This window comes from Osmia bicornis, chromosome 5 (assembly GCF_907164935.1).
Source record: "Osmia bicornis bicornis chromosome 5, iOsmBic2.1, whole genome shotgun sequence".
NCBI lineage: Eukaryota > Metazoa > Arthropoda > Insecta > Hymenoptera > Megachilidae > Osmia > Osmia bicornis.
In genome coordinates this window covers 434,967-461,538 of record NC_060220.1, presented here as the reverse complement: position 1 = coordinate 461,538, position 26,572 = coordinate 434,967, and the positions used below count along the sequence as shown (strand labels likewise).

Below are 26,572 nucleotides of genomic sequence, written 5' to 3'. Positions count from 1 at the left end.
TTTGCAAACGCACGGATTTTAAGCGCGAGCCTCCAATGATTTATTGTAATTTATGCGAAGTTAACAATGAACATCTATCGTGGGAAAGGTCGTTGTAAGTCAGCAACCTTTTTGATTTGTATCAATCGAACATAATAATGTTAGATCGTGTGATTTCTTATTTTATTTTTTAAGGTTGTTGAGAATAACATCATAAAGGAGATTCTTTTTATTTTGAAATTGAATGGAAGATATTTTGGAGACTACTGAATAGGGATATGGAACATGGTGAGATCATTTCTTGGTGGCCTTGAGTAGTTAATTGACTTTGAATTGAGAATACCTTCTATTTAAATTAAAAAAAAGGTCATATATAACATTTAGAAAGTGGATTAACCCTTTGTCCTATAACTTCTCTGTTATCGTCAACTTAAACACTAGCTAAAACTTCAAATTAGCACCTAAATTGAATTAAAAAAGGAATGCTATAATTTCGAAACGTTTTTCACAGATTGCAAGGATGGCGATTCGCGAGACAATGGAAACGAGGTCGTAGAAGAAGGATGTTGCATCGACGACGTAGAATCTCTCGATGAATATTCACGTGTTGCAGCTGTTTCCGGATTTTGTTGCGCTCGAATGCTATTAATATTCACTGTATCCATCATTTTGGAACTGCCGGATAGAAGAGGCAATAGTAGGTCCACCAAGTAATTGAAGGGTGGTGATTGTACTAATTCAATGATGTCCTCGTTACTGATTTCCTCCATCAGGGACGCGATTTGGCTGGCTAACATGTTCAGCAAGACGCGCTTTGTCGCTTTGATTGCCTCCAATTTCGCCATTTCAATGTCTACCAACGTGCTCACTATTCCACTGTTAGATCTCTTCAGGTCCTCGAGGACACCGAACGTCGCTTTGGACACCGCCGTCATGGCATCTACCATAGTCTTCTTTTGCAACAATGCAGATTCCTGCGCTTCGCGTGTAACCACGTGCAAGTCGCTAAGAAATCTTTCTCCAGTAGAGAGATCGTTTACGGGTCTGTGGAAGTACTTTTGAGACGCCACCATCGTCAAGGTGATCTGCGAGAAATAAAATACAGAATCAATACAGATTACGTTCTTGTGGTTTTAAAAAATGGTTGAAACTTACTAAGAGGCAAGCTGTCCTTAATGTCCACATATTCTGGATTCAATGGAAACTCGAGTAACGAAAACTCGCGCGTTCACTTATATATATTACAAGCGGTACTGATTACACCCTAAAATTTTAGCATTTTTGAAATATTTTCTTACGTCTTGAAATTCCTTGCAAGCTTTCACTTTCGATACGGTATTTCTTATCTGATTCTTTGATCGTTAACGAGAATTTGAAGCTTTCAAGTGAAATGAAATTAACACGTTGAACACCATGGGGATTCATCGGTGACCGGCACCGCAAATTACACATGCCTGAATAATTAAAAGAAAACAATTTCAATTTAAAATTTGAAATTTGAAAATTAACTATTTCTATACAATACGCCCTATAACAAATGGCCATTTTCACCGTGACGTTCAACGTGTTAATATACTTCATCATTTTCAATATTATATATTAATACAACATTTAAGGACAATTCAAGGACCGAGTATAAAAACAAACACATATACAAAAGACCTTAGTCTTGTCCTGTTTTTTCAAAGGACTACGTTTCTAAAATTCGTGCGCCGTTATCCTGACTAGAGGTAGATACGTTTTGCGTTTTTATTAATTGCGTCAATTTCTCCTGGTCGTTATTTCGAAAATACGCGTCGTCCAGGACGAACGCAGTGGTCATTAGAATGGACACTCCGGCGAAGATTACCCACATGAGCAGCTCTAATGTGACCTGTTACATGAATTATAAAAATATTTGAAACTGGTAGAAGAAAAGAGAAGTAAAAATTTCTTCTTCGTAGGGTGGTCTGAAGAGAAGATACTGTGAATAAGGTATTAATTAACATTAAATCTGTCTACAAACTAATTAAGAAAGCTCACTTCTATAACGGCTTTCAGAACGAGTTTGAAACGACTGCTAGCAGATACCCATTGCCAGATCATAAATGGTAAAAGAACTATCAGAAGAAGCGTATCCAGCACATGCAACACGATCAACGATATGGAATGCACCACTACTGATTTCCTACGTGACTTCTGTCTAAAATATCAAGCTCTCCCTTACATGGTATATATAACACCTATCATTTTTCACTAATCATCAAATACCTGTTTTGTATTTTTTCATTTTCTTTCATTTCAACCAGCTCACTGAAATTGCTACTGTCCGCTGGGCTTTTAATGGTTAATGGTTGAACCATGGTTCTGAAGAAAAGTTTATTAAGAAATTATGTTTCTGCCGATGGAAGGGAATTAACGTCGAGGGTGTATGGTTAACCAGTTTCATTCTATTAAAATTTGGTAAATTGGACAGGGACAAACGCCATTAAATGGATGAAGAAATGGATCATCAATTTTTCATCTGTTTTGTTTTGTGTGGATACAAGGTGGAGAAAAAGTATTTGATAGTCTAGTAGAGGTTTTAAAATAATAAAAGCTTCAAAAGTAGATGCTTAAAATGGTGAAAACTTTAAAAATCAAAGCTCCAACAGTACAAAGTTTTAATAAATAATAAAAGCTTCAGAAATTAAAACAGTTATAATATTGTCGATTCTTTATTTACAGTAATAATTATAATTCATATTGGAAAAGCAAGAACGCTACAAAATGTTAATAGTCCATCGGCATCTAATTACATAAATCTTGGTTTCGCGCTTATCGGTAATACTTTTTGGTATATATCGCCCATGGCGCGCGCTGGTTACACGCCGATTAATAACACAGGATGGAAATATTCTCTTCCCGTGCATCCTTCTTGGTCATTATCGAGCGTTTATCGTGCTTTCGATCGTCATAAGTCATTCTCGTCGACAGGCTAAACGTGTTCGGGGAAGGGACGCGCGGGAACCGCTTTCTTCTTTTATGGCACAAAACGACTTCTGCCTCGATCGGTTAATTATTATGATAATTAGCCGACTCAAGGATCATCGTAACGCAAACAGTGTGCTCGATGTTCGTTTGCATGTTGTAATAACTAGCTTCTGTCTTTTCTGTTTGATCACACGATTGATCCTTCATTTTGTTTCCAGGCACTCGAGAGGCGAACACGTTGGTCAGATGAGAGGATTTCAGAAGAATGGACGTCGATTGTAGAAAGAATTCTGGTTCATCTGCAAGAAACGATTCTTCGCACGATGTTGCTTCTTCGCCTGTTGCTGTCTGTACACGAACAACGGTCTGAAGATTTTCGCGTCTTGGGCTTCCAGGTCATCCGGTTCTCCTTTGCTTCCCGTTGCTATGGATCTGGATACTCTATTTCCTGATTCGCTTGTTGCTCGAGGTGATATAGGAGACTGTATTCTTTCAATTTTTCCATTGGTCTCAAGGTGATCTTTGGATTTTCCGTACGCCTCCACCTGAAATCGTTTGAAGATTAAAGTATCCATTTCTATGTTTCAAGACAAAAAATGTTGAACTATTAAAACTACCTGAATACCTAATTGCCCGCACCGGTATTAAAGATATTTTTTGCGTTACCTACCGAACGAGTTACTCTAGAAGCATCGTTAAGATCTTCTTTAATCTCTTTTTCTATCTTCCTCTCGATGTACCCGTTATTCATTAGGTTCTTCTTCTGCAATCCATAGGCGCGTATTCCAGGAAGGTCTTCCTCAGAATTGATATGAATCTTCTCTACCTTTCCATCGAATCCAGTTTGATTTTCAATGTGCAATCGCCTCGTGCGACTGTTCTCCCTGAATCTTCTGGGAAATCTAATCGATGGATCCTCTAGCTTCCTTAATCTTGTTTCAGTAGAGTCTGGGTGTTCTATGTAAGATTGTGGATGTAATTGATCCTTTGTAGCGCCGATATCGAACGACGATATGAAACAGATAAGCTGAAACAATTTGAAAAAACATAAACTACGAAATGGAATTTTTTTGGTTGCATTGTAATTGTATGCAAAATCAGCAAAATTGTGGTTCAGAGATAAAAGTTATCGAACAGAGATTACAGGCTTCTTATTGCGTTCTTAACTGGATAAAGTTCTGAAGTAATGTTAAAGAAAAAATGTCACTGATATGTGTATGCAGCTTTCTACTGAAGAATGTGTTGCAATAAACATTAATGTCACGTTCATGATTTATCATCGAGGTAGCTGTAATCTCTGTGAAAGAATTTTTTTTGATAAGTTACTTTTTCTTTAAAATTCCAATTGTGGAAGCTTCAACATTAAAAGTTCCAAAAATTAAAATCCCAATATTAAAATTCCCAACAATTCAAGCTACATATTTCTTTTTATCAAATCACTTAGCACCAAGTATTTCTAACAATTAAAATTTTTTTTTTTTTCCAGAGACAATTATTATCCCGTTAGTGTGCACATCTCTTCTTACCACGAGTACAGTCCACATGGTTGCAAAACGGTATTCAGTGATCAGCTTCAGAACAGTTCCCGTTCCCGGCAAGACTTAGATCACGTTTGAAGGAAGAGATTGACCAAGCATCGGTTATATACGCACCACGTTTACGATCCTCGAGGAAGGCGATTATAAACCGCTACCGCACACACGGTATGCAGATTCTCTGTGGTGGAAGAGAGAGGGAAATAGTCTTCTTTAGCGAAACTCACAGTCTGGAAGTGAGTCACCTTTAGGAGTATTTCTCGAGAAAAAAAAGGAAGAGAAAGATTGTTGCTCTTCTTCTCCTTTGAATACATATTTCCGGCGAAAGCTTCGATACCTTGGATCAACTTGTATCATCTTTTTCTTTTTGTCAACCTGTTATAGTGATAGCGGTATCGTTTGTGGTTTCCGTCACTTTATTTTTATCTCCTTTTCTTCTAATTAATTATTAAAGATATGTTCTTGTAAGTTTTTAGTTTACTATCTTTTTTGTTTCATGGAATATATTATTATCATTGTTATTTAGAACTTTCTTTTTTCCTTTTTAGATATTGAATTTTATTACATTTGGAGCTCATGATAATTGATGGAAAGTTGATGGAGTTCTTCCAAAATTTATTTACCCCATTGGAAATATTTTCTGTATTATCTTTGAGGTAAAAAAATTTTATTCATTCTTCTGCAACTATTACTGTCCTTCTCTTTCCTTATTCACACTGAAAGGTTAACAGATCAAGGTGAAGAATTTCGCACCAGTTATTCCGGGACCAGTTATGATGTTTCACAGGTGTTAAATGTCCACTCACCAATTATTGGAATATTCATACGCACCCTTGGATAATTATATGCTCAATGATGATGAATGAATCGATAGAAAACTGAATGACTAACTATGAATTCCGTCTGCAGACATTAACGATGTTGTGTTAATTGAAGTCTGTGATAATGATCATTAAAGTAGATTCGTAGAAGACTGGTTTATGGTCTGTCGAACATCTTCCGAGAATTAAATTCGATCATTGATTAATCAGAGACATTAATTTCCAAGTAACAGACGAACGAACAGATTTCTTGTTCGTTGAAATATTTATTTTTAGTAATTAAGATCAAATGTTATAAATTATCACGATTTTTATGCTAATAAAATTGCAAAGTCATTTGTAAACAAACTGTTATCACAGAGTTTATATATGTTACCTATAGATACATATTCTATTGTAAGTTAAAAGCGAGCATAGATACATTATATTATAGGATTATAAAATTATTACTATAAAAATACATGTATACCAAAATGTCTGTCTCCGTCAGGATCGTAACAGACGCAAAGTTCGTGAGTGTCGTAGCCTGTCTAACGTCCACCCCAGGATAATCGCGTTTCCTCCTCGCGTTAATCCTCTTCGTTTCTAATAATTGTCGTATCGTGGTCTGTAAAAATAAGCGCGTCTCGGATAATTGTTGGAATAACCACCGTATCGTCGATTGCTTTCATCATAGTATTTAGACCGCTGCTGCATTTGTTGTCGATATCTAAACAAAGGTCTAAAAACAATGTCTTCAGCTACATCCATGTCACCTTTTTCTCTAGAATAATCCATGTTGTCATCCTGATAGGCTGGAACTATCATCTCCCATCTTGACATCGTTATTGGTTTCAGAGAATCTTCCTGCTGGAACGACCATGAAGACACCGGTACTGGAACGGTTTCCTGGATCGAGGATAAATCAAGCGTGATCTGGAAGTGATAGATTTATTATCAAGAAGAATTTTTTCCTGTTCAACCGTCGTTGAAGAAAGAAGAGAGAATTTCTTCCCTTTTTTTTTTTTTTTTTTATAATGAAGAGGACATTGTTAAGATTCTTTGAGAAGAGAATGTTTGATTAACGTTAACGGTTCTGCATCATTACCTCTGAAGGAGTTGATGACTTCCGGTAATCAGGAACAATCGTCAACGAACTTTGATCAATATAATTCTGAGCCTTCTTTTGAATAACATCGTTATTGTCGTTCAGGAACTGAACCTGATTTTTCAGGACGTCGTTGTCCATCTGATTTGGTAAAATGGCCACAATGGGACTGTTCACCTTGCCCTTCTCTGCTTTTGAAGGGTCAATGACCGCAATTATGGGTACAGGTACTTTTTTTGGCTGATCTTCCGGTAACGGGATATCATGACTAATTGCATCTTCTAAGAATTCGGTTTTGCTTTTTAATTTCTCATTTGTTGACATTGATTGGCTTGGATTCCCTTCAGGAGAAGATTGCAAGTCCATATTTTGTTGAGGTCCACTTTCTATTTCCTGGAAATTGAGGAAAGTATTATTTTCACTCTTTTTAATTTCTAAATTGGTGTTTTATTTTTTTAGACTTAATTATTTGTCAAGATTTATCTTTTTAAATTTTAATTTATTTACGTGGCTAGAGAATTCTTAAAATATATCTTATTCTTTTGTTATCTTAACTTTGTTTAAATAATATTTAACATAGTTTTAGATCACAGAATTTCCTATGATTCAATTGCAACTGTTCAATGATCATTAGCAGAATACACAAATTGTTTAACAATGATGCGTGAAAGAACACGATCAACTTGACATGCTTTTGCTCGATCGCAGACATCTGATTGAATGGAATGTGTTCGTTGAATTATTGTCCTTTACCTCGGGCATGTATTCATCAGCATCGCTTTCGATGGACATTTCACTTTCAGGTGAAGAAGTCTCCGTGGCTGCTTCTGTTTGTTTAGTCTCTGTAATATTTTTTCTCACGTCCTCCAAATTTTCCGTAGGAACGACAAGAATATGTTCTCGTTTTGAGAGTATCTTAAGCGACAAAATTATTAACAATTAAATAATCATCCACTTACCGTTAGATTAAAACTAATTCAATTATTATTTTAGGTCTCCAACAAGTGGTTGAAGATAAACTGATGAGGATCAAAATCATACCATGTTGGGATTGCTAGCTGGCATTATGAAAACGTTCTTTTTAACCACGAGACCATTTAATGACCCGTTGCTGGCTGCCTTTTGCACTGCATCCTGAACAACAGGATCCTGGACTACTGCAGCAATCGTTTCATTCTTATCTCGTGGAGTCGGTGGCAATAAACTTTCCACATCTTCTGAACTTAATGGTTTGCAAGTTGAGATTCCTCCATTAAGTATCAGGATTAAGCAGAGAAGAAGTTGAAACGTGGTGATCTGAAGGTAATTGTAAAATAAAATCAATACCGATTATATGACAAAATATATTGCATAATATTGTAACACTAACAAGTGCTCCAACTTATTGATCTTAATTAATTAGAGACCAAGGTTTTTAACGACTGAAGATATACTACGCAACTATTCTTAAGTATTGTAGACATTCATTTTTTTTTGTTATTAATATTTATATTGATACCATTTTATGCTTCATTCTTGCAGTCCAAGTGTGTTACTCAAGATTCTTCAATTTCTGATGCGTCAAATTTCTTCAATCTTCGTCGTTTCGACTGAAACTTCACTAACGTCTTTTCAAGTCTGGCTAGTGATAACGGTTTGTTCGTGTTTTATACCAGCTACCGAAAGAATTATCATTGTCCTGCTAACAGACGTGAGTATCAACCTTGCGGTACACCACTTTAACAAATTGTACCTTGAACCTGCTTGTTTCGTCTTCGATTTGTCGTTTCTGATTGCTCCTTGATACTACTATTCTGATAGTATTTTATAACTCTACGTGTTTTACGGCACTATTATAATAGAGCGTTATAATGCTATGGAAAATCCATGTTACGGTATTCGAAGATTCTTCAACAACCTCTTCTCTTCTCGAATTCTTGCACTCAAAGCATACTAACAGTTCTGGATCGCGTTAAAATTCTTCCGGGACTAAGTTCGTAGTTAGTAGGTCGCTAACAATATTGAAATGTTTAGCGACCGATTTAGCAACTTCTGCATAACCCGAGCTATAAAAGAGGGACCAATATATTCTGCATTCTTAGTTTTCCATTGACATCCAAAGCTCTACATTCAGGATTTCTTGAAATTTACTACTTGAGTGATTCTATAATAAAAAAAAATGGTGTCTTCGGTGCTTCTTTTCAACTTGATTTTGTTATTGAAGATTATATTGCAAACTGAATGCAAAAGTTTGGAAACAACACCGCAGTCTTCAGATGTCACTGATATTGATACCGAATTTCTTATGCACATAATAAGCAACATTAATGATACAGAATTAAATACTACTAAAAATGAAGTAAATTCAACAATTAATTTGGGAGAACCTTTTGAATTAACAATAGAGACACGTCCCAAACGTGAGCCTTCTGCAATGAACGCTGTGAATTCTACAGATACCAATCAGACATCAAGCAGACTTGAAGAGACACTTCAAGAAATGTTTCTTGAACCCTGGGGTCGTATTAGAAGAGATGCTGATGATGCTCAAGATCAAAATTCAGATGAAACTGCTCAAGATGGAAATTCTAATGAATCTGCTCAAACTAAAAATTCAGACGAAGGTCAAAGCGATTATAATGACACTGATGAAGATAATGACCCATCACACGAGTCCTCTATACAACTGGAACATGATGGAACGAGTTCAATGCAGGAGGAGGTTCGTGAAAAAAGAAATGGAGAATCAGGAGAATCTTTAGAAGAAGGTGAATATCGTTATAGAACACATCCATATTGGTATCGTCAGCCCATCAACAGAAGATATTGGTCCAGCCATGAACGAAAACCACCTCGTGATTTCATAAACATTCCCATATTTCCTGGGAAGTAATATTCCTTCATAGAATAGAGTGACTCGCTATAAGTCAGTTCGTTATTTAAAGTTCGTGCAATTAAAAGATCATTATTTTATCTTTTTAATTACAGTATTACTTGAACAAGCAATTATTTAAAATAAAGTGTTATTTGATGAAGAAAATAACGCTTTATCTCCAATACTCAATTTTTCATTTAAAAAAAAGTGCCTAACTTTGTCTTATACTAATTATAAACGTATGACTAACGAATGTTTACAATAAATCAAGGATGAAAGAGTTCACATGTTTATTTTGGTTATTTTAAGAAATTCATAGTAAATAGCATACATAAAAAACAAAAACGATTTTAAATTAACAATATTTGTTTGTATCATTAACGATGCTTGCTTTGGTGAGTAGCTTTTCGTCTCCTTAAACATTAGAGTATTAAAATACGTACATTGTCACTCGTGCTCTCATTCATTATTATAAATTAATAACAAGAATAATAAAATACTAATCGTTGTCTTAGATTAACTTAACTTTGCAAAATTATTCAAGTTACTTAAATTACTTGACAAGCTATTAATAAACATCGAGGATGTTGTTATTTTGTTATTGAAACGACGTGCACGTGGTTTGTTTGTTAATTAACAGGTCTGCTATTTACAGCTTGTTCATTAACAAGATTACTAAATGGCACAGCCTTTCTCAAAACCGGTCTATTTCCGTCTCCGGTGGTACTTCTTCTTTTCTTACAGTTTTGCAATCAATGTTTATAATTTATCTATCGTATTTCTGAGTGAAGTTCATCTTCAAAAATTGGATAGTTTAATCTCATTAAAGAATCTTCAATATCCTTCTGTAAAAGGATACTTGTATCTTCCTTCTTTTGACTTTAATGAAGTCTTACTTTTCCATCTTTTATAAGATTCTTTTAAAATTTTAATCTTCATATTCAGATTTTTCTTTTTCTCTGACAATTTTATCGATCCCAGAGAAAGAATTCAAAGACACTCCTCCGACGAAATGACCATAAATATAAAATTAAACGAATCGCTGGAAGAAACGTATCTCGTCGATGGAATGCGAATCGCGCGTGTCCTTTTTACTTTCCAAATCATTGTCCTCTTGGTTGTCTGGTTGTCAGCAACACAGGCGATGTCCTTAACGTTTCAGAAGCCATTCCTGCGACGATAAGCGTCCCTGACGCGTTGTCTGTACGCTAATTGTTGTCTATAAACGAACAGTGGCCGCAGAGCGTAGTTACCAGCTGCAGTCTCAAGATCATCCTGCTGTTCCTCTTCCTTTGCTTCTCGTTTTTCGATCAGCTTATCATCAATAATATTCTCCGGCTCGTTCAATTTGCTTAAGAGAAGAGTATAAAGCGCTGGAGATGATTCGTCGTTGAAATCCTCGAGGAGGATCGGAATTCTAACAACGGGACCAAGCTTGCTGTCGGGCTTGACCGGAAGTGCGATGGAGGAGCCGAAGAGCGCCAGGAAGAAGGCGATCGCAAGGGGAGTCTGAAAGAAGAAAATCAATTTGTGATTCTCGTGTGATCTTTGTAAAATCTATGTAATTAACTAATGAATTAATTATAGGCGTGCAGATACAATTAATATGAAATTACTAAACCATTATAATTGTACTATCGCTTTTAATCAACTATCACTTCTCACTTTTAAAAGATGATATTAACAAGAATTTTAAAGCCTTTACAGCAGAAAAAATCAATCTAACGCTTATCTATGAATTTCAGGTACCACCTTACCATCTTTGCACCAAGTTAATCTCTCGAAGGACAATTGAAGATGATTCCGATGATCTGAAACAGCAGCCTCTCGTAAGTTATGAACGGATAGAATATCCACGAAAGTATCTTTGACTGATCACGATGTTCCAACAGGAGCTGTTAGATTCGCGGAACTGCTCGGTAGCTACTTTGTGCCCAGCAAACCATCCTTCCAGCATTTATACGAAACAATGGCGTCAAACGGGGCCACGCTAATCGTATAGTGACGTATCGTACCAGGTGATAACTGACCTGGTAAACCAGAAACATCGATGAATCCTCTGCAGTTTGTTTTTTTTTACCTCATCTATGACCCCGAGATCACAGGATGCACAGGGAGTAGGCGTGGATCTTGACGTGGTTCGCGTTTCACGTCAATTGCACCGATCAAATACAAGCTTGGTAAAAAAAATACTACGACGTACCATTTATTACTCACGAGTTTGTTTCTTAAAATAGATCATCGCGTTCTGCTGTAATACACTTGGTAATATTTTAAGAAGAAATGAAGAAGAATCTGCGTAACCAACGTCAATCAGTTTATACGTAAACAATTTGTTGCTATTATATTATTTTAGTTTAGTATGTTTGTAGATTATTGGTGGATATACTGGTGCAAAATTCTGTATTGAGGTAGATAATTAGAAATGCTTATCAGAATTTTAATTGATTAAAGCACGAATTTATATATTGCTTTTTTAGATATAAGATATTCTCGAGCGAAATTAGAACGAACTAACTTCTTTTAATTAACGCTACGATTGCATAAAGCGTTAATTAATCCCGTTTGTTAATACCACTGTATGTCAAAGTATTTCTATTTGAATATCAATAGTACTTTAGTCGATAACGTTAGAAATATATTTTGAAATAATAATTAGAAAAGTGCTATAGAAGCACCTACTACTGATATATATTCAAATTCTATATAAAGTATTTTAACAAATTAATAGTATAAAGTAAAAAAATTGAAAGCTTAACATTTGAACATTGATTATTCTTTTTTTCTTTTTTAATAATTAGTCAAAACTTTTACTGAGAGAATTTCAATTTATTCAAGGTTTTCTACGCATTTTTCATCAACGAAGGAGAGAATATGTTCTTCGAATAAAAACAGGGAAAGGATGAATCTTAGAAAATCGTGCATCTTCGGTTTTTGAAATTATCGAATCAAATGTTGAATCAAGGTATTTACCAAACAAAATCGATTTATTTTCACTTAATCATTCTCATCTTGTCGAATAAATAATAAAGCTGTTCGCTTTTATACGATTATTGTTCGTGTAAAAACGAATAGAGGAACAAAGGGAACCGTTTCCTCTTTCTTTAATTTTTTTGGTTCATTTTAGTTTGTTCTTTTCACTGTTTGTCGTGTATGTGTGTGTGTGTGTGTGTCTGTTTTTCAATCTTGTCACGCGCGACTCTTAGGATATATTAGATCTCAGGCTCGGCTTCTTCGTGCACAGTTTCGCTGCTTTCGGTAGTAGTAGGAGTAGTTTCGCTTTTAGATCTGAAAGAAATCACCAGATGAGGGTATTTCGTGGCTGCTGGGATGAATAAGTACGAGAATATTAAAACACATTCGATGCCAGCTCGGAAAACGAGTCGATTCAATTACTGTGTGCCACCGCCTTTAAACAGTATGGACATTGCACGCGATGTCACGTGAGCGGCACCGAATGTGTTAACAAATGGATTAGTAGTACATATTAAGTTGTTACTTATCAAATGACTCATTTTGATAGACACATAGAAAGACTGACACGATTAAATAACATAAAAGTAACAGTAAAAATTTACAACTAGCTAGCATAATTCTATTTCCAGCTGTAAATTGATTGACTTCAATAGAGAATCAATCATTTTCTATTGAAAAATAATTGATGAACCGTTGATGTAGTAAGTTTCATTAAACTTTATGCCACAAGTGTTATTTTGTACTACTTTTGTGTCATGAAATCATGTCAGACTCTCTGTGCTTAGAAATCAGCTATTTGATGTGCAACAATCTAATATCATTGTTGTTAGAAACACGAGGTCTCTGAGGTCAGAGGTGATAGGCCACGACTACATTGGAGAACGACGAGGTGACACAGATATTTCTAGCAAATGCATTTTCATAGTAATTGCAAACAGAGACTGACTATCGCAATCCAACGCTTAAATTAACTTACATTTTTCATTAATCACTCATCGCTTTGCTAATGTATCCGTGGCCTTAATGTGGCGGGATCGAGACAGACATTAGAATTGTTAGGTGAAAGTCACGGGCGGATGGATCGATCGACCTGTCGTGATATTAAATTTGCTCAAAAATTTCTCAAATAAATTTCTTCTGTTACCTTGATTACTCGTGAAAAATTGAACATTCAACTGGGGCAAATTTAATAATCTGAAAACAGTCGTTCGATCGCGTTAGTTAAACAAAGGGGATAGAGTGGAATAAAAAAAAGTTGGAAAGTACGAAAAAATCCTTTCCTGTATTGATCGATCTAAATATGCAATCGGGGAACCTCGTCTACGAGTCTTACTACATTTTGCGAGTGGAAAAAAAAAGAAAGAAAGAAAAATGTATGCGTCGTGAGGGCATCGAGTTCACCGCACAATTCATTGTTTCTTTTTTTCTCTTTCTCGCTCTCTTTCGTTCCGGTTCGTGTAAATAACATTGTATTACATGCAAATCGTTCATTATTCTATCCGTAGTTACTTCGATTTGGATCTATTCTTTCTCTAACGGGTGAAGAAGCGAAATGACCTTCTGTCTAAGAAGCCAACTTGAAGAGAGATCAAAAGATGAAACTCTCTCTTTTTTTTTTTTTTTATTCCTTTCAGTTCACTTCTTTAGCCCCTTCGTTTCTAGATTCTTTTCTTTCTAAATTCTACCGCTCGTGTTCAGCTGTTACATTATTTCAAACACCGCATTCGATACGCTTCTACGACGCTACAATCTTTTATTTTTTGCGAATATAGTTAACTGTGCTTAAGTCGAGTCGCAAGGAGATGCAATCTGACTTCGTAGAGAAGTAACTTTCCTATCATTAACCATTCGAACTTGAAAATTATCAAGCTGAATTCAATCGTGACACTTTCGATCCATGTTCTTCTTTCGTTTCTATTTCTGATTTTCTTTCGCTTCTCGCACGCGTAACTCGATCCTTAGCTTTTTAGGTAAATCTATCTGCCACAAATTGTCGATCGAACCGACAGAACGTATCAAGAATGTTAGCTTTACAAACTATTGCATCTAACACCTTCTACCAAATGCATTAATTGCATTAAAAAACATTCTTGTTATTCAATTGAAACGTATCCATTGATTCGATCGTTCGACAATTATATGATAACAGACTTACTGGAACGATAATATCTATTAACATATAATAATAATATGTATGTATGTATGTATGTATGTATGTATGTATGCATATTGTCGGATGGTAAAGGATTCACTTGCTCGATGGCTACGCTCTTCCAAAAGGCGAGGATTTTGTTTTACGTTATTGTAATTATTAACGCTATTATCGGTCGTATTCTCGATGTGGTTCCCATTTCGATCCCTTCCGTTTGTTTCGTACGAGTAGGCACTTAGCTATGTTTCTGCGGTTCCTTGTAGTTTAGAACGCTAGTACGGTGAGAATATATTTGTATACCGGGGGGTGGAGAGAACAGAAACTTGCGTACAAAAGCCTCCCCTCTTCGTCTTCTTCTTTCGTGTTCGATCGTTCGATTTCTTCATAATATTTCTTTTTTTTTTCTTTTAGAACAATCATTCTCTTCTTTCTTTATTACGCTCATTCTCTCCCTCTCTCTCGCTCTCTCACGCATTCAATCAAAGCGTGTTTTATATATATATGTATATATATATATATATTTTACGCTTCTTCCCTTTTTTTTTCTTTTTCTTTCTTCTCGTGGTTCTGGAACTTTAAGTTAGCACCGTGTCTTTCGTGGATTCTAGTTCTCGAGAATAAGCCTTTCCTCTCACACGCACTCTCTCATTCTCGTCAGGAAGTTTTCCCGTGATCAACGACAACAGGGGAGTTCTTTCAAGGTGAATTGTTCGTTCATCCTTCTATTGTTTACGGTTATTCAATATCTGGGCAAACTCGTGCAACCACCTTCATTAGGAACGAACGTCTCTTACTGAAAGACTAGCCACGAACGAATTTCATTCTGTAATTGACTCTTCGATCAAGTTGACTCGAACTGTTCAAGGCTTCCTGATTACATACTGTGTCCCTTTGGAATGTCACTTTTTTGTTTCTTTTTCTTTTTGAAGACACATTAATACTATCTTGGATATATTGGATCATCCATACAGCGATCTAGGAACATTGAGAATTCAAAGTACTTTCATAAGCTTAAGTGGAACATTGCGGTTATTATTCACAAACTGAGGAAACTATGATTACATTCTATTAGTTTGTTGCATATATCAAATGAACGGTTTTGGGACACACACTTATACCGTGTCAATTTGAAGCTTGAAAGCTTATTAAATCTTAACTCAGACTTTCTATGTTTAAAAATTGATCATTTGATACAGAACAAGCTAATACATTTAGAATTCCAATTGAGTTGTTCCATTTAGAGTATCCTCAGAACTCTAAATGCCACAATGCAATATAGAAATGCAAATAACAGTTTACCAGGACATTCGATAAACAAGATCTCATCCTCAGAACCTTAATTTCTCAATGCGTCCATTGTACTGAATCCAGCTGCTGCATGGATGAAACGTTTATTCCAATATCCAGAAGCCTCTCAACAGTTTCAACCGCAAGAACCCAATTATCCTCGCGACATCCTGAAGGTATTTCAACGGTGTGTCTCTAAAAAGCAAAATATAAAAAATAGCGAATTTGTTGATTTTCTGTAGGAACGCTAGCATCTCTTTCGTTGAACGAGATCGCTCTAAATGAAGGCACGTACACTTGTTGTTCTTGTTGTTCCCCTCTGTTCAGAGGCTAAATTTCTGACCATTTTATCCTTTTTCGCACCTTCTCGAACGTAGCAGAGAATTCGTCCAACACGGACACTCCTCTAGTTACACAAAACATAGTCTAGACGAAAAATCAGGTAACGAGATATACAATTGGTGCATACACAGGTGAACAACTGTACCCGACGACAGAATACTGTATTAAATTCGAACATGTTAACATAATGCATCTCTAAGATAACGAATTACACGGACGCATATTTAATGCAATAACACGTACCCGAAATGTCTCGTTTTCTTTTTTTTTTTTTTTTTGTTTGAAGATCGTATTCCAAATTTAGAGCCAACGACGTACAAAAAAGTACAAAATACGTTTGCCCATCACGTGCATTTTCTTCTGAAGAAATATCGAAACGCAAACTGCATTTTTCTTTTCTTTTTTTTTTCTTTTGGAACACGATCCAAGTCTTCTCTTCTCAATTTTTTTTTTTCGTTTGTTTCTTTTTGACGATCGTGACTTACATAAAAGCTCGACTTAAAGAGTACAGATTTAACTTTTTTTTTCTTTTTCTCATTTTTTTTTTGTTCAACTCTGCTTCTTCTAGAAGCAATTAGACGTATATTCAGTCTTTCCACGATGCTCAACGTGTAATTAAACATGTTACCATTGAGCAAGTCAGTTGGAGTTAGCATATCAGAGATTGGCTCTTTTAACCCCCTGTTTCTGTTCCCCTCGGCTCTTTTAAGTGTCTTAAACTCTACTCGCTAAGATGCTGAGCTGATCGATGTGCAGAAACACGCTCTGTGAAGAGGGTTAAAAGTGTACAAAATAAAATCTACTAACGCAACCATGACATGGTTCATGAATTTAACACGTTCTGATCAGAATCAATTTTTGATATCAACCTTGATACTTTACACCTCCAGGTTGTACAGAAAATATCAACATCCGATGAACAGTATCAAGTACCTTTAGATCAAGCTAATAGAATTATTATCAATAATTCTATGCTTTTTCTCATCTTTAAGAATGCGAGGAAGTTCCTACGAATCATCAACTAATTCTCAAGAATTAGTTAATACGGTACTTGGTACTTAAAACATCGTTACCTCCCAGTATCAAGGCTAACGTCAGAAACTGATTCCAATTTCTATGCATCTACTTTATGCATGGCATACAAAATTCTTGTTGGCTTCTTATCGTTTGGCACCTACTATATATGGATTACTCCATCACAAAAATTAACAGACAAATAATATGCAGTCGCGTGAGAACAGTGTGATGAGCACGGCAAGTTAATTATTTTTAAGTCGTTGCTAATTACTTCAATACGTTGCGAAATTCATTATTATTAGTCTTCTGTATACCAGGCATGTAACGAAAAAGAAAAACTCCTTTAAAGAGACTTGCGTGAAATATTACCAAGTACACAGAATCGAAGGCACAAATTGCCATTTAAACGAAATGTCTCGGTCAATTGGGTTTGTTCATAGAAGAAAGTGAAAAAGATTTAGTTGTCGTTTACCAACAGCCCAAGGAACAAGTTCTAAACGAATTAAATGATTCTAAGTAAACAACATCAAGAAATGGGCCATATGGTACGTCACAAGCATGACTTATGCTAACTCTAATAATCCATTTCACCTGATCGTGAATGTTCTATAGAAGAATGGACTCTACTTCGATGGGCAAGTTATTTTATAAAAACATTTACATGGTGTACTATAATTAAGATTGTTAACATTTCTTTCTACGCCTATCACGAATATACTCGTTAGATCCTAGCAAGGGAATCGGGTGCTTATTAACTCTAGGAGAATGATTTTGGTACCCTGAACAATTGCTAACAGTAAGACTAATTTATTCGAGAATTATTCACCGAAGAAAAAGAATCGAAGAGACTCGTCTCGTTTGTTCTTAAAATGGTTATTAAAATTATTGAATTAAACGTCGAATAGCAATGAATTATAAATAGAAAAAGCACTAAATCTATTTAAGTGATTGAAAAATTTAAAAAAAAGAAAAAAAGAGGCAAATTAATACTTGCGTTTGTCTCTCTAAAAGTAAATCATTGATTTTACTTATTGGAACGTTATGCACCCATTTGACGTGTAATACCTAACATATATGAAAACCTACAGTTATTACAATATACGAATAAGAAGACATTGATTCATCCTTCGTATTAGATTTTTACACGTGCCTTCTTTTCTCTTCTAATTTACAAGACACACAATTATTAACATTCTCTAACAAATAAAAAACATATCCTATATTTTTCTGATTAGGATTTAAAAAAAAAAGGTCACAAGGTAAAAATCTAACTCAATGCACTTCTTATTCTACAAATTGGAAATACGATTACCAAAGAATCTACTCACTTCGTGAACTGCGACTTTCAAGGGAACCTAATCAATAGATTTTCAAAAGAATGTGTACTTTCTAGTATTCTACATACTCATTGAGTGAATCACAATATAAAAATACAAATTGAATATTTCCGTTTCTCTTTCATTCTCTGTCATCATAAAAGTACCCATTTCTTTTCTTTTCTTTTTTTTTATCGTTTGTAGCTTCTTTGTCGTGCAACAATGTCCTTTACAAATGCACTTCGTTAGAATAAGTTACTTCTCTTTAACGTTTCTTTGTTAACCGGTGTCTCTCCTTAATTGTCTCTTACTGATACAACGGCTCGTGATGGCTGTTTCGCTTCAAATTACGTAACAACAAATACTTCGTTCCTGATTAATTACTCTTTCGATCAATGGCAATCAATGACGCGTGCAATGAAACTGTTAAATATTTCATGACGAAAGTAACTATTCTTGAATGTGCGAATCACCTATTATCACTGTTAACGCGAAGGTCCATGTACACATGTGACATAGAAACAATTCTGTCCTAACCACGCATATACAAATAGCCACAGATTGCTATAATACCCCCACCAACAATTGCGGCGCCTATGCCTATTGAAAGGGGCTTAAATAATGACCTCTTGAGTTTCTGCCATTCTTCTGTTTCCTTTTGTCGACGTTTCATCTCTCGTACTTGCGCTGCCAAACGTTCCTTCTTCTCTTTATTACGATGACGTACTTCGTTTTTCCTATTGAAAGAACATAAACGTCATTAAGAGGAGTCAACGTCGAAACATCCGATCGCGACTTAAATTAACTTACGTATCGGGACTGGACGGAGGGCTAATTGTTTGTAAAGAGTTTTCACCGTCACTGGTGTTTTCATTAGGCACTACAACACCGTCAGAGTTCTTTTCGTGTAAATTGTTTGTAATTATTGTAGAGTTTGCAACTGGTGAACTGGTAGAGGTTTCTGTGGGAGCTGATGGCTCTCTGGGTAACGGTTTATCAGGCGGTCCACCCAATTCATCTAATATTAAACAGGGCATAGTTATATCCCGAAGACTGTTTAATTTTCTCATACTTACCATTTTTATTAGTTACTGGATTTGAAGTTAAATCTGCCATCATGCTACGCGTTAAAGATTCACCTCTCGGAGGAGGCAAAGGAGGTGGTTCATCCTCTTCTTCCACTGTTGAATTATTAAGATTACTTACCACGTCGTAGTGATTTGTTACCACCTCATTATTAATGTTCTGTAAAATGTGAAAAAGTTAACGGAAGCCAAAGATTATAGTACACCACAGCAGCGCAATGTTATTAATTTAAACGAAATACAATTTTTCCGTAATAGAGGATAACAGACATTTCAAAATTCATTTTTTAATTTAATTCGAAATAAAAAGAAACTAATAACATTGTACCACTGTGAATTGGTATTAGTTACCACGTTGTTGGACAGTAATTGTTTTGCCCCTTCAATGATAGCAGCATACGAAAATCTAAGTTGACCCGGTGTTTGGATTAAACCCATTCTATATCTTCTCATTTCGATCAGTATATCTCTAACATTTACAGAATTCAACCCATTTTCTCCGATCTGTAATCAAATAACGAGCAAGTTGTTTTACTCTCATATTTTTACCTTCTTCTTTTAACAGACGTAATACCTACCAAAACAAGGCAGGTATCCACTAAACAAAATGTCCCCGATCTTCCAATTCCTGCCGAGCAATGCACCACAGGAGGGCCAACATTTTGATCTAACGCACCCGACTGCCTAACATGCGTTAAGAAGGATAAAAATGCTGTTGGACTTTGCGGTACTCCAAAATCTGGCCAAGTGGTATAATGAAAATGTAATATTTCTCTACTTTCATTTGTTTCCAAATCAGTTAATCTGTATAAAATATAAATATCGTATTAATTATTGTTTCAAACGTGCTCTTCCATAAGAGAAATTTTTTCACTCTTATTCCTTATTTTTCCCATACTTTAATACTCTAGTCGTATAATCCGATGATTCTGTTTTGCTGACAAATGTTACTTTTAAACCAACATCCGGAAACATCATAGTATTATTATTCTCTGAATCACCCAGAGGCCAATACTGATAACACTTAACATGATTCTTTTCAATTATTTTATTTAACATTAACACCGCTTTAGAATTTTGCTCCCATACCATTAGCCAAAAGTGGCCAGCAGTATTTTCCAATGGTCCTTGAGTAAGGATGTATTGTCTGTGAGCACGATCTACCTACAATAAAATCAAATCTATTACCATATTTTCTTTAGATATACGTTACATATTTCAATGTAATAATTACCTGTATGAGGTTAGCATTAATGTAATCGCATGGACCCCTTTTAAGGACAATCCTACTATGGTCGTACGGCAAAACATCTCTATAACGATTTAAATTTTTGTTCTGTGGCTTCCTCGATTCGTTAGACGTATAAGAGAAATTGCTGCATTCATTGCGTATATGCTGGAAAATTTATTAAAATAAATTTTATCTAATACTTGGTAGACAAATGTCAGATGTCTGCTTATTAATACAAATAAAACCACTAGATATACATATATATCTATCATGTATATTTTGAACCCAAGAGACATTTGACCTTGACTACAGAATCACAACATATACTCTATGCTGCATTTAACATATTTCTGTGAAAATCGCTTTCCGAGAAATTAAGAGGATACTTGGAAATTAAGGAAACAATCCGTGCATTGTAAATAGCAGAATAAAAGGGAATGTGCGTGATTAAGAGATAAAAGAAGAAACGCCGCTGAACAACTTCTGGCTTTATTATCGTATCGAATCGCATCGTAGTGTAGTAAATCAAATTTATCCATGGAACATAAATTAATCGAACACGCGTTATCGGGTAAAAAAATTTCACGAAGGAAGTTGAACGCCACTGTAACGAGCCTGGATGATAAATAAATGAAACGGCGATAGTAGTTGTGACATACACGCTGCACAGGTTTCTCATTGAACGGGACCGTTAAAAATTCACTAGCGTACCGCGAGATCTCGCGACAGATGATGGGGTGCCGGAGTGTCCACGTTACAAGCATAATCTAACGAACGAATAGGAGAGCGAAGAAATGTTGAAGGAAAAGAGAAGGAGAATTAATCGTGGGTAAAACGATTAACATCCGTGTCAGTGTGAAACAATTCGGAATCCGGTTGCATTCATGAGTAACAGACTGACACATTCGCGACGGAAACCGGACGTAAAGACGCAAACACGGAACGCGTAGAATTTACCTGATACAGGATCGGCCAGGCTTCTTTCGAATTGATCTCGTGGTACTCAGTTTCTACGTTGCTGATACCCTGTTCGCACGTCTCTTGACTGGTCATTCTGTCGGCTCGTTCGCGACTCGGTCTCTCCGGCGCTCGAAAACGGCAAAACGAGACGAAGCACGCGAAGAGGCTGGGCCCCGGCCGCGCACGATCTTGCTCTCTCTGTCTCCGAGAAAAAGGCGTCTCAGGCACGAAGCGGTGCCATGCGTGAAGCGGATTCTTGCGAAGGGCAGCCCCCGCCGCACGGGAGACGAAAACGCGCAACCACAACTTTCCAGATAGTACGTATACTACCACTCTCTATTCTGTACACACTGCACCACTCGCGGCACCCAACCACCACCGATCACCTTCGCCTTCGCCGCCACTGCTGTCCGCTGCAACCAGCGCGAAATACGAGCACTGACTACAGATCCACCAAGATTGGACGTGCCTTTGTTTTCAAGGGGAAAAAATGGACGCCATCTGCTCTTTCCTGGTACGAAAATGTGAAATACTTCGCACTACACCAGTCTAATACACGCTGACGGTAACAGCAGATTCCTTCGATATCAACGACTATACGAAATTTCAATAAAACAATGAATACAAATTATAATATACATAGAATTTATTATTCTTACTACTATGTCCATGAATCAAAACAAATGTCATCACCATATTACTCCACTATAATTAGACTTACTACTTGTCGAGTAGTATTCATTATGAAGAAGCTTATTTTAAGTTTAAAAAGGGTACAGTGAAATTATTTTATTCCTTTTTACGATTACTGATAGATAACTCAAAACTGTTAACAGAATATGCAACTTGTGTTGCTTATAGTATTTTTTATGTCTATAATATGGAGATCTAGTAAAATTCAATATTATCACTTATATATGCGACATAAAGATGTAATACAAAAATATAAAAACCTCGTAACTTAAATAAATAAATACAATTATTTGGAAATTAATGTCTGGAATGTATATATCGTATAGTTGTATGTACTTTTGTAGTAAAAAAATTCCCTTAACATTGAGTTTAACGTTTCAGTAAAGAAAATCAAGTTTTCTTTGTACTTTTTGAAGGAACTTGGTCAGTTTCTTCAGTTTCGGTACTTTTTCTCTTGTCTGATTCTGTAGACCCCTTTTGCAGCCAGGAAGCCATAAAACCAGAAGGGTTGGTTTTTTTCTCTTCTCTGTACATAATAGAATTAGTAAATCAATAGTCCGACATGTCTCTCTATGGGATTACAAGTTCATAATTCCAGTAGTAAAACATTAATTACACGATACTGCATGTATGTATACGTACAAAGGCTTTGTCTCTCTTCTGCAATTGTCACTTTTACATAATACATTGTTTACAAGAGTGGAGACTGTATGCCAAGTTAAATCGCCGGGCGATAACGTTAATTTGTTTAATTTGTCAACAGCTTCAACTGCTGATAAATCTTCATTGAGCCAAGTCTAATTACCACAAAATAAAAGTTGGAAATATATGAAAATATTAATACTTTTTATACCTACATTAACGTTTTTTACCTGTATATCTTCTTCTGTGGTTAGAAACACAGGCACACGACCGTGTAGCCCAGACATAACATCGTTTGAATTTGTTGTAATTACTGTACAACTGTGTATTGTTTTACCCTGAAATATAATTCTTTTACAATCTTCTATTAAAATCTATCCATTTAATATTATGCATTTACATCTCCAGTTTTAAATACACTGAATAGCCCTGCCATTTTGAGCATTTTAAATCCCTGCCAACCCAACTCTTCTGACCATTCATCTTTCCATGTTGTGGGATCATCTGCCCTCACACCTTCCTTCTGAGTAGCATAAATGTAATACGGTTGCTTAGGATCTTTCTTTGTCTTTCCAGCCTTCCATTCATAGTATCCTTCGCATACTACAACACATCTTTGTCCGTTGCGAAGAGGTGGGCCATACAATGTAGAAGTTTTGATGTTCTCCAGCCGCGCGTTATGCGTTGATAAATTAAACTTCCTATAGTCGCCCTATTAAATTTTAAACGACTTTCGTTATTAGCATAACAATAAATGGCAGCGTATTGTTATCTCGTAATGTGACACACGTTCGGTATGTTTACATCTGACTGGTAGCATTTTGCGTCAACACGGTATGTTGACAATTAAATCGCAACCACGTGAGCGTCCCCCACTTATGAAACGTCAACTTAACCTTGTTTGTAAACACTGACCTCGTGCCAAGGCGGAATCATACTCCAAAACATAGCGCATAGGGCTCTTTCGTCTTCCAGATTGACATGCGAGCCTGCTACGAGACACGGAAGAACATCTTTTGGACCGATGTTACAGGAAGGAGTATACTGAACGTCGTTCTTGGCCCAGGAGGTTATGGGCTGTTTGCCAGTTGCGTCTTTATAGCCGCATGCACGACTCAAAGTGTCTGGATTCAGGGAACTGTGAAATCATTCGTTGATTTTTGTCGTTGATCAAGGTACATCATGTTTGCGTGTCATGAATTAATTACTAAACTTACGTGATCGGATTACTCACCAAGCAGTTCGACCACACATGTTTCTCGCGCCACAGCAATGACTACAGATATAAAAGACTGGACATGCGTTTTTTTCTAGGGGTCATGATTTAGGGGGTCCCAGACACCCCAAGATGAAGTTAGGTCGACCGTAGGGGTAAGTCGGTAAGTAGTTACCACTATATTACCATATGGGGCGCCAGTATTCCCCTGATCGATCGGTAAGTTGTTGAGTAGTTTGCGCCACTTTTGCATAGATGGAGCTACTGTCGAAAACGAGAGGGGGAAAAAAACATCCTACCCTTTCGACGTCCGAAGACAGACTGAAGCGCTTCGGCGCGAAGCAACTAGCTTATAGCAGGGACGTGATACTTTTTTAAATAAATTAAAAAAAGCAATTGAGTTATTCTATAATTTATCCAATTTCGATTTTGAATTATATATTTAATTTAATTACTGAGGTATAAGGGATAGAGATGTCGGTCCCTGGGGGCCCCATAAAGGAGGATAACAACTGACTCTACTAACGTTTGATTTAAATAATCGAATCTTCTTGGTTCAATGTCAATCCCAATATTTTAATGTTATTTACTTTATTCCGTAATGTACGAAATCTGATTCAACTTGACTCGATATTGCTCTTTTCATTGGCTTCTCGTTGCACCAGCTAAATACAGTTTTCCAGACTGCATCTTGTTGACTCACCAAGAGAAATCGCGAAAAGTTATTCTTTTCTCCGCGAAGTTCATTAGCACAGCAAATTAGTGACTATGCTTCAACTAGCACGTTTAAAGCGAGCATCCTAAAGGTATCGTGTTCGTTCTCTGTGCATTTTCGATGCGTCTGCACGCGTTCAGAAGGAATGTCTCCCTTCTCCCCCGTCTTTGTTCATTGTTCCGTCCCTGGGTGTGGTTTGATACGTCTGCATCTCATTAATTATTTAATGAATTATTATTTCTTGAAAGAACTCTGGGAGAGACTAACCGAGAAAATGTGTAGATAAACGGTAGATAATTTCTTCCCCTAATTGAGGCCAGTCCGAATTACACGCGACTGTATGTCGAGGGCACGATTATTTCGACCAACGTGGCCCACTCGAAGCTAGATAAAGCACGCATAATTGGGAGGGATGCTTCCAACCCTTCCTCGTTGACGCGCCGAGTCCTGTTTTATCTCTGCCGAATTCCTGAACGCCAGCTCATCCTGTCTCATTGTACCGTTGATGCGACGCTAACAGCGAAGCATGTCCGCGCATTGATTCGCATGAATCAGAAATTAAAACGCAAAATGTATGCGCAGAAATCTCTTGACTCATATTTGATCGGCAAACATTGATGCGTCGAGCGCTAAGTACTATATTTTTCGCACCATATACGTACGAAAATCGACGCATTTTTTGCTCCTGCAATAATGATAAGGAAATATTACTCGGTCCTAACCGCAGATCTTTTCCTCGATTATATCATCGACGATCACTCGTCTTCTGAAACAACAACGAATAAATCATCTTCGATACCGAATCTCGCATGAAACATTTCACTTTCGTTCTTGTTTCAAGCGTAATAGCAAGCAAACCTACAACCACCCACTTGGACGCCGCGCCGTTCATTCATCCACGATCATTTCCGCCGCCTTAATGACACGCAGCCACCTACGACCGGTTCGGAATAAATTACGATTCATTTTCGTTCGAAAGGAATGTAATAAAGCCCTGCTCGGTCTTCTATTCCCGTGGTTAGAGGCTCGTTCGAGCGCGAAAGCGACCGGCAAGTTCAGGAATACCTGCGGATGAAACCGGTCTCTCGAAATCGTCTAACTCGACAGCCGCAAAAGAAGCATCCGCGAAATTCCATTTAGAGCCGAGACTGCCCCCACTGCTGCCCCACCCCAAAGTTATTTACTTTGTTGTTCGAAGATTAATCATAAATTTTTCTTTCTAATCTTAGTTTCATTTTTTCTTTTTTTTCTTTTCATTTATTCTTAGACGATAACAACTTCTTTTTCAATTACCTTCATCGGTGACGTCGAATCTTATTACAACGTCGATTAAAAGTTTTACAAGACTTTGGAACACCTTGTAACCGCTTTTTCCTGCATCGTTCTAGGGTGATGCGAGGCGGCACCGTGATCGACGATCGACAGGAAATAAAAAGAGGCGAGTAAGGGAGGGAAAAAAACAGATAATAAGCCTGCAAGAAATCGCTCAAGGTAAACGTCAACCGGTAGGCATGACCGATTCCCCTTCTTCTTTCACCCTTTTCCTCGCTGTGACAACTTCCTTCATCGGGTCTCCTTCTGAAACGTCGGACGACGTGAAAGTGAGGAGGCAGTGGTGCTCAGGTCTACAAAAAAAAAAAATCATTTCGATCTCGATAATTGAGAAAATTTTCAGACTGTAATTTGTTATAAATTTAATCGCACGAATGGTA

The 26,572-nt window shown here is 36.6% G+C and overlaps 8 protein-coding genes and 3 long non-coding RNA genes across 18 annotated transcripts; 4 read left to right on the top strand and 7 right to left on the bottom strand.

The window, feature by feature from the left end:
• Positions 1-2: 2 nt before the first annotated feature.
• On the top strand, positions 3-575 carry LOC114882569. Its single transcript, XR_003790443.1, has 3 exons — positions 3-94; positions 175-267; positions 491-575. It is a non-coding gene; the product is annotated as an uncharacterized LOC114882569 (long non-coding RNA).
• Positions 182-1,217, bottom strand: LOC114882521. Its single transcript, XM_029199405.2, has 2 exons — positions 1,135-1,217; positions 182-1,064 (listed from the first exon to the last, which is right to left on the bottom strand). The coding sequence occupies exons 1-2, from the start codon at positions 1,162-1,164 to the stop codon at positions 465-467; spliced, it is 630 nt and encodes a 209-aa protein (XP_029055238.1). The 5' UTR covers positions 1,165-1,217; the 3' UTR covers positions 182-464.
• A 444-nt stretch (positions 1,218-1,661) lies between these two features.
• On the bottom strand, positions 1,662-2,321 carry LOC114882540. The gene is made up of 3 exons (XM_029199424.2): positions 2,230-2,321; positions 2,002-2,161; positions 1,662-1,852 (listed from the first exon to the last, which is right to left on the bottom strand). Exons 1-3 carry the CDS (start codon positions 2,319-2,321, stop codon positions 1,670-1,672), a joined length of 435 nt encoding a protein of 144 aa, XP_029055257.1. The 3' UTR covers positions 1,662-1,669.
• A 326-nt stretch (positions 2,322-2,647) lies between these two features.
• On the bottom strand, positions 2,648-4,575 carry LOC114882489. Its single transcript, XM_029199380.2, has 3 exons — positions 4,458-4,575; positions 3,602-3,958; positions 2,648-3,476 (listed from the first exon to the last, which is right to left on the bottom strand). The coding sequence occupies exons 1-3, from the start codon at positions 4,473-4,475 to the stop codon at positions 3,189-3,191; spliced, it is 663 nt and encodes a 220-aa protein (XP_029055213.1). The 5' UTR covers positions 4,476-4,575; the 3' UTR covers positions 2,648-3,188.
• A 275-nt stretch (positions 4,576-4,850) lies between these two features.
• LOC123987786 lies at positions 4,851-6,208 on the top strand. The gene is made up of 3 exons (XR_006829392.1): positions 4,851-4,930; positions 5,015-5,122; positions 6,125-6,208. It is a non-coding gene; the product is annotated as an uncharacterized LOC123987786 (long non-coding RNA).
• Positions 5,621-8,017, bottom strand: LOC114882446. Of its 2 annotated transcripts, XM_029199342.2 has the most exons (6): positions 7,873-8,016; positions 7,416-7,670; positions 7,128-7,289; positions 6,375-6,767; positions 6,043-6,202; positions 5,621-5,894 (listed from the first exon to the last, which is right to left on the bottom strand). In XM_029199342.2, exons 1-6 carry the CDS (start codon positions 7,885-7,887, stop codon positions 5,857-5,859), a joined length of 1,023 nt encoding a protein of 340 aa, XP_029055175.1. In that variant the 5' UTR covers positions 7,888-8,016; the 3' UTR covers positions 5,621-5,856. The 2 variants fall into 2 exon arrangements, with proteins under 2 accessions (XP_029055175.1, XP_029055171.1); XM_029199338.2 differs by having other exon boundaries at positions 5,621-6,202; positions 7,873-8,017.
• A 74-nt stretch (positions 8,018-8,091) lies between these two features.
• Positions 8,092-11,213, top strand: LOC114882479. The gene is made up of 3 exons (XM_029199374.2): positions 8,092-9,121; positions 10,974-11,057; positions 11,121-11,213. Exons 1-2 carry the CDS (start codon positions 8,533-8,535, stop codon positions 11,021-11,023), a joined length of 639 nt encoding a protein of 212 aa, XP_029055207.1. The 5' UTR covers positions 8,092-8,532; the 3' UTR covers positions 11,024-11,057; positions 11,121-11,213.
• Positions 9,504-11,078, bottom strand: LOC114882532. Its single transcript, XM_029199418.2, has 2 exons — positions 10,986-11,078; positions 9,504-10,737 (listed from the first exon to the last, which is right to left on the bottom strand). The coding sequence occupies exons 1-2, from the start codon at positions 10,986-10,988 to the stop codon at positions 10,387-10,389; spliced, it is 354 nt and encodes a 117-aa protein (XP_029055251.1). The 5' UTR covers positions 10,989-11,078; the 3' UTR covers positions 9,504-10,386.
• Positions 11,214-12,196: 983 nt separating the features above from the next.
• Positions 12,197-22,133, bottom strand: LOC114882736 (tyrosine-protein phosphatase non-receptor type 1). 5 transcript variants are annotated; one of them, XM_046285738.1, is made up of 9 exons: positions 21,294-21,582; positions 20,638-20,799; positions 20,302-20,567; positions 19,982-20,207; positions 19,755-19,907; positions 19,395-19,563; positions 19,129-19,336; positions 18,945-19,055; positions 12,197-12,516 (listed from the first exon to the last, which is right to left on the bottom strand). In XM_046285738.1, the coding sequence occupies exons 1-9, from the start codon at positions 21,396-21,398 to the stop codon at positions 12,441-12,443; spliced, it is 1,476 nt and encodes a 491-aa protein (XP_046141694.1). In that variant the 5' UTR covers positions 21,399-21,582; the 3' UTR covers positions 12,197-12,440. The 5 variants fall into 5 exon arrangements, 4 of the variants coding, with proteins under 4 accessions (XP_046141694.1, XP_029055536.2, XP_046141692.1 ...); XR_006829390.1 differs by lacking the exon at positions 12,197-12,516 and adding an exon at positions 13,468-15,838 and having other exon boundaries at positions 15,939-19,055; positions 21,294-21,583; XM_029199703.2 differs by lacking the exons at positions 12,197-12,516; positions 21,294-21,582 and adding an exon at positions 21,592-22,133 and having other exon boundaries at positions 13,468-19,055.
• A 92-nt stretch (positions 22,134-22,225) lies between these two features.
• On the bottom strand, positions 22,226-24,302 carry LOC123987785 (abasic site processing protein HMCES). 2 transcript variants are annotated; one of them, XM_046285741.1, is made up of 6 exons: positions 24,164-24,302; positions 23,845-24,067; positions 23,348-23,641; positions 23,160-23,267; positions 22,930-23,084; positions 22,226-22,813 (listed from the first exon to the last, which is right to left on the bottom strand). In XM_046285741.1, exons 1-6 carry the CDS (start codon positions 24,181-24,183, stop codon positions 22,678-22,680), a joined length of 936 nt encoding a protein of 311 aa, XP_046141697.1. In that variant the 5' UTR covers positions 24,184-24,302; the 3' UTR covers positions 22,226-22,677. The 2 variants fall into 2 exon arrangements, with proteins under 2 accessions (XP_046141697.1, XP_046141696.1); XM_046285740.1 differs by having other exon boundaries at positions 23,330-23,641; positions 24,164-24,300.
• LOC123987787 lies at positions 23,979-26,235 on the top strand. 2 transcript variants are annotated; one of them, XR_006829393.1, is made up of 3 exons: positions 23,979-24,104; positions 24,244-24,308; positions 24,401-26,235. It is a non-coding gene; the product is annotated as an uncharacterized LOC123987787 (long non-coding RNA). The 2 variants fall into 2 exon arrangements; XR_006829394.1 differs by having other exon boundaries at positions 24,381-26,235.
• Positions 26,236-26,572: the final 337 nt, after the last annotated feature.